This window comes from Solanum lycopersicum, chromosome 7 (genome assembly GCF_036512215.1).
Source record: "Solanum lycopersicum chromosome 7, SLM_r2.1".
In the NCBI taxonomy this organism is placed as follows: Eukaryota; Viridiplantae; Streptophyta; class Magnoliopsida; order Solanales; family Solanaceae; genus Solanum; species Solanum lycopersicum.
The window spans coordinates 53,864,529-53,875,979 of NC_090806.1; the positions used below are offsets into that span (position 1 = coordinate 53,864,529).

At 34.9% G+C, this 11,451-nt stretch overlaps 1 protein-coding gene across 1 annotated transcript; it reads left to right on the top strand.

The window, feature by feature from the left end:
* Window positions 1–351: 351 nt before the first annotated feature.
* On the top strand, window positions 352–2,277 carry LOC101260449 (pollen-specific leucine-rich repeat extensin-like protein 1). The gene has a single exon (XM_010325723.2). The coding sequence runs from the start codon at window positions 352–354 to the stop codon at window positions 2,275–2,277; it is 1,926 nt and encodes a 641-aa protein (XP_010324025.1).
* The last annotated feature ends 9,174 nt before the right edge of the window (window positions 2,278–11,451 follow it).

Genomic DNA, 11,451 nt, shown 5'->3' on the forward strand with positions numbered 1-11,451 from the left:
TATTTTTTAATTAATTTTAAAAAAAATTAGTTATTTCTATATTTAGTATTTTCTCTGTCCTAATTTATATGACATATTTAAATTCCAAAATTTAAACAAACCTTTCATTGTAAATTTTCACATATTTTTTTTTAATTTTTTTGAACTATTAATTATTATAACTTATATAATTTATTTTTTACTAATTTACAAATATATAAAATGATTTCAATAAAGGCCAAAACATTTTCTATAAATTCTATGATCAGTCATATCATTAATGAAGGCCACCCTCTCCCTCCTAAAAAGCTTTTAAAGCTTTTCTTCTTCTGTCCACCTTTAAAGCTAAAAAAAAAAACCCTTTAACACTCCATGGAACTCGATGGAGACTCTCCACCTATCTGGTCCCAAGCAACAACCACACTCCTCCGTCAACGCCGCCGACAACCACCTTCTCCTCCTATCATCAACCCCGTGATTCTCATCCTTCTCATACCCATTCTCGCTCTCCTCGTCTTGTTCTTTTTGGTTCCTCCTATTCTTACCCACACGACCCATATTCTTCGACCTAATTCTGTGAAAAAGGGATGGGACTCTTTTAATATCTTGCTTGTAGTGTTTGCTATTCTTTGCGGCATATTTGCCCGAAAAAATGATGATAATTCAGCTGCTGAAAGAAATAGGAATGTTTCAACAACTGAATCTTCTTCTAATTTTAATGATCATCATATGCCGCCTACTGTTTCTAATGATCGATGGTTTGAGACTAGTCATGACAAAACATATAATTTTGGTGTACCTGAAACTAGTGTCAATCGTCTGAGAAGAAGCAGTAGCTCCTATCCTGATCTGAGACAAGTGCCGCAATGGGAAACCGGTCAGAATCATTCTCGCTTTTCTGACGATTTTGGTGTGAATTTGTACCGGTCTACAGCATCGGAATATGATACTCACCGTCAACGGCGGACCGAGAGGCAGAGGGAAGAACAGAGAAGGGAGAAGCAGAGAGAAGAACCTGACGTTAAGGTGATTCCGGTGGATACATTTGAAAGTCGTTCTTCTCCACCTGAACCTTTATTGCCGGAAGAACCTCCTCCGATTACCTCATCAAAGGCATCTCAGGCGAATTTGAAACGGAGAAGATCCTTTCAGAGTGTTCCGCGCAAAGACAAGGCTGAAATGCAGCGTAATGAAGCTGAAGTTGATCACAACGAAAAACAAGAGCCTCCACCACCGTCACCTCCTATCCCGCCGTCGCTGCCAACGGAGCTATCTCCTCCGGTGGAAAAGCCTCAGAAGCTTCAGCGGAGAAAGAGTGGCACAAAGGAATTAGCCACAGCTATTGCCTCATTGTACAATCAGAGTAAGAGAAACAGGAGGAGAACAAAGAAGAGAGATACTTTCGTGAGTGTCTCCGATTCTCCACCATCTGCAGATCAAGTCCTGCCACCAGCTACACCGCCGCCGCCGCCTCCACCACCTCCGCCACCTCCGTCTAAGGTTTTTCAAAACCTATTCAAGAAGAATAGGAAAAGTAAGCGTATACATTCCGATCCTTCCAATGTGCCATCACCTCCTCCTCCTCCACCGCTTCCCCCTCCTAATTCAATTTTCAACAATTTATTCAAAACAGGCAGCAAAAGTAAGCGATTCCAGCAAACATCAACATCGACTCCTCCACCTCCTCCACCACCACCTCCACCTTCTTCCATTCTCAATAATTTATTCAAACATGGAACCAAAAGCAGGAGATTCAAATCATCAATTTCGACTCAAACACCACCTCCTCCTCCTCCACCTCCGCCACAAGCACACTTTTCAACATCAAGGCGGAGAAAAAGTTCAACGCAATCTGAACCACCAATGCAACCTTCACGTTCACATTCATCCAATTGGAGCAAACCTCCATTGCCAACAAAACCAGTGGCCAGTTACTACGAAGATAACTTGAACAGTGGCTCGCAATCACCTTTGATACCAATGCCACCTCCGCCTCCTATGCCGCCGTTCAAAATGCGGGAGATGAATTTCGTCCCTTCCGGTGACTTCGTCAGGATACGGACCGCGCACAGCTCTCGCTGCAGCTCACCGGAGCTTGAAGACGTAGACGTTGACGTTGACGAAATGCCCGTCAGATCGTCGTCGGAGACAATGGACTGTGAAGATTCAACGGGGCCGTCGGTCAGTTGCCCGAGTCCGGATGTGAACATGAAAGCGGACTCTTTCATTGCTCGGCTGCGAGATGAGTGGCGATTGGAGAAAATGAATTCAATGCGTGAAAAGAGTGCACTGGGCTGAGCTCGGGCCTAATGTCAACAGGCCCAATGTCAACAGGCCTACTACTTGTAGGCTGCTGCTCCATTTTTCTCTACCTTATTATATTATTGTATTCCATACGTTTAATTTATACAAACTACATTAAAATTAGTACTACAAAATATAAGAGTATATAGAAATCTTTTATAGAGGTAAATATATGATTTTGAGTTGGCTCTGATTAGTTTTTGGTGTTCAGTTGGAGCCTTGTAAACATAAAAGGATTTGAAACATTTTTTTTTGCTTTTGTTTGGAACATAATGATATTTCAAAGATCTAGGTATTAGTTATGCCTAAATAAATCATAGTCATAAATGTCAAACATATTTCTGTTGTAGTCTAATGGTTCCAGTGCTTTGAATAAGTGTCAAATGCCTTGAATGAGCCTGACTCAAACGAAATAGTTATGTTTAGTAGAAAGATTTCTTTTTCCACACTCATAAAACTCCATGAGTCATTACAAACGATATCATTATCAAGCATAATTTTTCCATAAACTTCAAACCAATTAGTTGCATGATTGCAATTATAATTGTCGTTTGTGCTAATATTAGTAATTGACCAAAATGGATTTTTTTTAACAAGACAAGTCGACAACCGACTAGTTTTGAGTTAAAATACAAACTAGCCTTTTTAAGTATGGCTCATAAGATGTGTGCTAATTTTCATTAAGGTGGTGATGACTTGGAGTATTGACAAATATGAAATATGCTAATTAACAATCTTCTCTCATTGAAATAATTGAGAGAAGACAAGACCATGACAATGACAAATATATATTTTTTAATTGTTGATATATTCATTACCTTTATTTTATTACATGAGTGATAAATAAAGAGAACTGCACCTTTAAGATGCTCAATTGCATGTCATTTAGCACTAACTTATTGGAACTGCTCAACTAATTAGGTTTTAATGAAATACACTGTCCTTTTTATTTGTCACATGTTTTTTTTTTGGCACACCCTTATGAATAATATTAATTTAAAATATAATTTGACTAAATTATCCTTATATGATCTCAATTTATTACTTATCTCTATTAATCATATTAATATTCTCCATTTTTTTTTATAATAACAAGTATTTTGAATTAATTATTTCTACTAACTAAAAAAGGATCATAGGAAGTAATGTACAAAAGCAAAACAAGATTTCAACAAATATCTTAAAATTATTCATCAACCGGCACCAAATGATGTGATGTAGTCATTTTAACATAGTTGAATTGACTTTTGATATATACAGTGTCACATTTTTTAAATAAAATAAAAAGCCTAAAAGGATCGAAAACTTTAATATATAGTGGGCATGTAACAATTAATTAATCATACACCAGTATGTCCAAAGCCATCCAACTTTTAAAGAGTACAATATATATGATCCCATAAATATGTACTTTTATTTAGAAGGTGACCATTTGTATATTCGTATCTACTTCTAAGTGGTTTCTAAAGACAGTTCTCATTTGATAATGAAAGTAGAAAAAGACATTATAAAAGTTGGACCAAACATAAACCTAACACATACTTTTTTTAGTATATATATATATTTGAATTTGAGCACTCAAATTCAAATATAGAATATGTGGCTCTTTTTCTTTCACGAGTTGAGAAAACAAGTTGAAAGAACTATGAATTTTTAAATTAAACTAATTTAAAGAAGAGGAAGAAAGCACTTATAGTGCCAGCCCTTCTGGGGTTTTTTTTAAAATAAAGAAGCTAGCACTTATAGATCATGCTATAAAAGATGACATACAAGATACAATAATCACATAATGAGAAGATAAATAATGTTAAATTAAACCAAAATGAAAAGATTCATTACATGAAAAGCTAGGAAAAAGCAGTATAATGGAGATTGGTAAGGAGAGTTTTTTTTTAGAAGAGAGAAAAAGGTCTTGTATAGTCTGAATTTTGTCATTTCAAATCGATATAATCTTCGTTATGACAGTGGGTCATATATACTTTTATCGTTACACAAATGGCTCACACATACACTTGTATTGTTATTAGAACAAGAATAACAAAAATACAAGGAATCCAAAATAAAACTTGCTTGATTTAGAGACAGGTTGATATGTCTTTTGAAGATAGTTGGAGTCTCTCCCATGAGCAAACGAAAAAATAAATAACAACTCTATCTTCGCGATTTCAATGAAGCCACAAAATAAGCCTAATTGAAAAATGTTGCTCTTATATTCTTGATTTGGTGGTATCACCTTTTGATTAATGTCTCACAAAAGCTTTTGTAATTTATTTTTAGTGCTTATCTTTTCAACCAAAAGAAACTCAATTTATAGGACAAAATTTTTGCAAGACAAGTCTTTAATTAAATTGTATTTGTTATAGGTTCATAAATTGAAAACAAAAATGTATCTTTCAAAAAAACATAACGTGGAATTGAAAAGTCTCTTCCAAAAAACTTATAACGTAGAATTAAAACAAAAATGAATGTCACAATTCACATCATGTATTTTGTATATTTCAAAACGTTTAACCGATGAATTTGTTTCAGAATTAATTGAAATACTGACTCTTACAATCCCTCATTTATTTCAAAAAAATTTATCTTTGAAAAATTCAAAAAATATTGAGACATTAGTCTAGCAAAATGCATCAATAATGAAGTCTTTTTGACTTGAACCATTAGCTAGTGAAGGTTTTCTAAATCATTGAATATATTGTAACGACCTGTTTAGTCGTTTTGAGCAACAGATTTTATTTCTGGGAAAACAGGCTGAGACGACGGAACCCACGACGGACCGTCATGAGCACGACGGACCGTCGAGGGGTTTCGTTTCAAAACACTTAGAAATTCTGAAAAATGAGTACTGAAATCGACTCTCTGAACTTCGTAACGGAATAGCAGGACGGACCGTCACAGACTCTTCAGAGAATTGAGTCTCTGAACTCTGTGACGGAGCAGCAGGACGGACCGTCGCAGGCACGACGACCCGTCACAGGCTGCGTAATCCCAGGCGGAGTAGGATTTCTTTAATGTTTTAAGGGACGTTTTGGACTATTTCGGCTTTAATTATAAAGTTAGTGGGTTAATGTTCATAAGTCTAATTACTTGGGGGTTAAAAGAGGTAACCTTGAGTAAATTAGTGGGTTATTATTGCCATCTTTTATTCTTAATTATATGCTAATTAGGGTAAAAGAAAGAGGGTTTGAATAAAGAAAATAGAAAGAACAAAGAGAGAGAGAGGATCGAACGAGAAAAGGAAAACACAAAGCTTTGGGGAATTTGCTTGCTTGATCACTAATCTTTGGTGGAGGTAGGTTATAGTTTTTACACTATTCGTAGTAAACTCTTAATAGCGAATGATATGTATTGGGTAGTGTTGTAAACCCTTCTATATGCTTAATTGTGTGTTTGCATGTTGTGATTATATAATTGTGATGAAATAAGAATGATGAAGCTATTGAATCTTAAATCTTGAAAAAGAAACCCTAATCTACTTTGTTAATGATGATGCCTTAATGTAAAAGAAGGCTTGATGAACGAAAGTAGTGAGATTAGGGGATCGGGTGCCACGTTCCGGTACCAGGATAGAATATGGATCGGGTGTCATGTTCCAACACCAGGATAGAATGAGGATCGGAGTATCACATTCCGACACCAGGATAGTATATGGATCGGGTGCCACGTTCCGATACCAGGATAGAATGTGGATCGGGTGTCACGTTCCGACACAGGATAGAATGAGGATCGGAGTGTCACGTTCCGACACCAGGATAGTATATGGATCGGGTGCCACGTTCCGGTACCAGGATAGAATATGGATCGGGTGTCACGTTCTGACACCAGGATAGAATGAGGATCGGAGTGTCACGTTCCGACACTAGGATAGTATATGAGGAGCGGAGTGTCACGTACCGACACGAGGGGAATAAAGATAATGAATCTTGAAAGATGATAATATATTCAATCTAATGAACCTAATTCCCAAATGAGTATGATGAGGAGGCGTGAGTCCTCATTGATGTGCTTGGTGTTATGACCAAGGGTTATGGTAATTGTAAATGCCGCATGTTGAGTATTGTAGTTGATTTTATGATGTTATCTGATATATACTGTTTTCTATTTTGAGTTGGCCGATGATACCTACTCAGTACCTGTGTTTTACTGACCCCCCTACTTTTATGTTTTCTTCTTGTTATTTGTGGAGTGCAGCAAACGTGGCATCGTCTTCAACTCAACCGCAACTCTAGTCAGTCTTCATTACTCCGGATTTCAGGGTGAGCTAATGCTTCTAGCTTGGACTGGATCTTCCTCTTCATGTCTTGATGCCTTGAAGTTCCGGCATGGACTAGCTTTTTTATGTATTTTAGCTTCTAGATACTCTTAGCTTTAGTAATTTGAAGTAGATGTTCTTGTGATGATGACTTCCAGATTTTGGGGATAATAATATTTGTTGAGTTTTTAGAAGTTATTGAATTGATTTTTATTAATGAGTTTAAGTCTTCCGCATTACTTTCTGTTGATATTATATTGAAATGTTAAGGTTTAGATTGGTTGGTTCGCTCACATAGGAGGGTAAGTGTGGGTGTCAGTCGCGACCCGATTTGGGTCGTGACATACTTAGTGAGTGAATCTTGAACTAAGTGGTTCATTGAATGAAATAGAAAAATACTCCACGCACATCACTATGTTTCGGTGAAAATCAAATTCTTTGACACCTTACGGTCATGTGATAGAGTCCTTTTAGCCAAGTGCTTTAAGATTTTCATGTCAAAATCTTATTGAAGCGGACTCCACTTCGCACTTAGTGCGGTAAATTCATCAAGAGTAACTTTGCATACTCGACCAAATAATCTATGAAATTCATTAAGATAAACTAATCTCATCCTTCTTTGTGAAAAGTAACGGTAAATCTATCAAGAGTATTTCTACAAACTCAAATCAAAATCGATTTATAGAGTTATTAAGAGAACATAATCTCATCCTTCTCTTTAGTAGGGATATTGAAAATATTTATCTTACTAACTCCAATCGTGATTGGTCTTATAAATTTATTAAGGAAAAGGAATCTCAATCATGCACATCTACTTATTTCTTTATTTTGTAAATGAAAATTTATTGATGTGCTTCACAATTGTAACTTTACTTGTTTTCCCTTTGAAACCAAGATTACATCATTAGTTAGGACTACCACAAATTATAATTAATTTACAACAACCTTTATTCCCATCCCATTACAAGTTTCTACCACTAACTCTTTGCCTCACCCTTTAGACAAAGAATCTGCTAAATTAAATCTAGACTTCACATATTGAAGTAATATCATGCTTTCTCCCAATAATCTCCTCACACGATTGCGTTTGAAACGAACGTGTCTCGACTTTCTATGTAGCAATCACTTGAAGCCCAAAATATAGCAGCTTGATTATCACAATAGATAGTTAAATGTGGTATTGACTATCAACATAGATCTCAATTATTCAATTTTTTCTCCAACAAAAGGCGTAGTCATAAATTCTGGCTCCATGGTTTGAGTAAGTAATACACGTTTTTTTTATTTTCAAGATATTGTTGATCCAACCAAAGTGAAAATCCAAGCAATAATTGATTTATTCATTTGGATTGAAATTCCATATAGCATTACTATAGCATTCAAGAACACCCGAAAAGGTAAAATAATGTATGCCAACATTAATCGCACCCTTCAAATATCTTAAAACACCAATTATGACAATCCAATATTCAACTCTAAGATTAATAGTAAACTTTCTCAAAGCTCCTACATCATAATCAATATCTAATCTGGTATAATGCATGACATACATAAGACCCCCAACAATCTCTAGAGTTTCACATTAGTTTGATGCAAGGGTCAAATTGTGTAAGGGAAGGTTTGTCGTCAAAGTGGTCAAACCTCTTGTGGATTTTCTCAATATAAATTGGTTGAGTAAAATTCAAGTCATTCAATGATATCATGATTTTAATACCCAAAATTACATCAGCTTCTCCGAGATCTTTCGTTTCAAATTAAGAAACTAGAAAAGATTTTGCTTCTTTTTTACTCTTTCAATATCAGTTTCAAAGATCAAAATATCATCTACATACAGACATATTATAACATTGTAATTTTCTTGAAATTTTCTAAATATGAAATATCACCACCATTTCTTGAGTAGCCATTAGAAATCATTACTTGTTTGAATTTCTCATTTCATTTTTTTGAAGTTTGTTTTAATCCATGAGGAGATTTAAGAAGCTTACAAATTTTGTGTTCAATCTTCATTTCACTATTTTTGAGTTTGAGAGCTTTGGGGAGGCAATTGAATTTGGTTTTTGGAGCAAACATTTTTGAGTAACGATTCTTAACTCTAAATCTTCAACTTTCCATTTTTATTTATGGATTTATGTGTTCCAATCAAGCTTTGAAATGAAAATTTTGGGCAATCTTCAAGAACCCACAAAGTTAATAAAAAAAATAACTTTAAAGTGGTTTTGATTCTTTTTTCAAAATTATTTTTTCCTTGTGAGTTCCTAAAACCTTGAGTTATGTTGTCAAGTATTAAATTTGAGATTCAAAACTTATTTTTGGAATTGGTTATCATGTTAATTCACCCACCTTTCAAGGCAATGAATGTGGGTGTTGTTGTTTTCAAAAAGTGATTGTGATACTTGTTTGTTTATAGATTGTGTCGCTTTGAAAATGACTCAGAATAGAAAGACTCAACTATTGGAATAATTGTTGATTGACTTATGGCAAGTAGTTTCTTCAAATTTCTATTCGAGTTAAATTTGTATCCTTCCTTCGTTGATTGTGTGTTTGGAGTAACGGAAATGAAGTGAAGGGTATAAATTATCCACTTGTATCTCTAAATGAATGAAAAAATGTTGATATGAAAAGGGTTAGGCGATGAACATGATAATGTGAATTGTCTTATTATGACCTTGATGATTGATTGATGAAATGCTTTTGAAAGGATGAGTGTGGAGTTGAATTGTATGATTTGTTGTTGCTTTCATGTGGTTTGATATTGCTTATATAGATTGATTGTAAATGTCATGATGAGACATGTGATGAGTCATTATGATGAGGTCTGAAATCTTTGTTGGCGAGTGTTATGATGCCAAAGTCTTTGTTGGCGAGTGTTATTATGTCGATGTCTTTGATGGGGAGTGTTATGATACTGTGATTTTTGTCGTCGAGTCTTATTATGTCAAGGTCTTTATCGACGAGTGTTATTAAGCCCAGGTTCTTACAGACGAGTGTTTTAAAGCCGATGGAAAATGGTTCCGACTAGTGATGGTTATTACAACTTGATGCCCTCGATGCTTATGCGTGACTGACTTGTGGAATGTGATTGATGTACTTGTTACGTTTGACTAAGCTACTTGTCATTGAGATTGAACAACTTAATTTGCTTGATTGTTGAATTGTGAAGATTAGACTGTGAATATTAGGTCTGTGAGACGTGTATTGTAGAATTGCTAGGTTGAGCTAATTTTTATGCAGGCTGTAGTTTGAGGAGGTACAATTAGAGTGTAAGGGGTATTCGATTTTTAGCTAGTTTCTTTGTTTAGTAGACTGCTTGATGGGTACCTTGTTGTTGGTACTCACTCCTTGATTCTACACTTGTGTAGGTTCCGAGCCCGGACCCTTGTGATCTCTTTTTCCTTCTCGTTATCTCGAGTCTCGTCAAGGACTTGAAGAGATGTTTTTCATTCGGCTAGACCTCCTTTTTCTTTTTCTTACACTTTTTTCCATTTGAGAAACAAAAACTGAGATTTGTACTTATTTCTTAATTTCTCACATATGTAATTAGTGGCTTATACACGTGACAATCAGATTTAAGGGGGGTTTAATAGAAGAATAAGTTTTCTCCTTTATCTTGTTCTTGTTTTTATTATTTGCATTTTTCTTTCATTTTTGTTGGATTGATGGTGACTTGTCTTAGTGAGAAAAAAATGTGTCATCATGTCCTTTTTTTTTAATCATGACATAAATTTAATTTTTTAAAACTCATAAGACATAAACAGATATAATAAATATGATAGGATTTCTTCTAAATATATTAACCAAATTGATTAATGAAAAGAATGAAGAAAAAAAATTGAAACGGAGAAAAAAATAGTTTTCTAGGTCATAGAGAGATGCCCCATTAACTTGTCTACATCGTGATATATATATATATATATATATATATATAATAATTGAGTCATGCTAGGCATTATTCTAAGAATTACTCCTCTGCTAAGTTGTTTAGGTAACATCTCATAAATTAAAATAATTAGGAAGAAGTTAAGAATTAAAAATAGTGAATTTTGAAAATAATGAATATCTGGAAATTTGTTTAAGTTAAGTTAAGTTAAGAATGAGTTTTGGGCAACTTCAAACGACTAAAACTCCTAGCTCAGGATGTGTTATGTGTGTTTTCAGATCCGTATAAAATATCATTGAATTATCTTTTTAACGCCAGCGATTTTGCGCGATCTCGAGTTTGTATAAGTGAGATATGCCCTATAAAGCTGAGATGTTCAAATAAAGAAAGTCTAAAATCGGATTTTGGAAGGGTAGTTTGGTCTTTTTCTTATCCTATTATTTAAATTTCATTTATGGCAATTATCTAAGGGTCTAGTTGAATTTTTCTGTGTATACACTTTTGAAATTAGAGATAGGATTTTTGTAAAAAGAACGTAAGAAAAGAGAAAGGAGGAGAAAGTCCAAGATTCGTCCATTTCTTGGAGATTTGCGAGTTGATTTCGTCAAGGGGTGACTCCTACGAGGTATGTGAGATAACAGAGATTTGAGTTAGCACCTACGCGCTAATCATGATTCAATTCAACAAAGTATATTAGATTTGAAATTAAATCATGTGAGTTCGTGATGAAATTCGTTTGAATTCTTGTGGGTTGTGTTGTTAAAGTTTTTGTGAGATTTGATTCATCATTTAGGGTGTATCTTTGAGTTGAATTTTGTATATATTGATGGTTTAGTTGATTCTAAGTGTTTTGGATAGAATTAAGTTGATTGAGAGGGTTTATAGTTGAAAAACGAAAGAAAAAAGTCAGATTGCACCTGGGAAGGGGTTTGGGGCGCCGCCCCTCTCATATCCCCACGAAGGGGATTCAAAATTTTGACCTTTGGGGCACCGCACGAGCCAGAGCACCCTAAGTCAGTTTCTGAATTTCAAGGTC

Bases quoted from the DNA above. Each gene is read 5' to 3' on its own strand.
- LOC101260449 (XM_010325723.2), top strand. From the start codon at position 352: ATGGAACTCGATGGAGACTCTCCACCTATCTGGTCCCAAGCAACAACC.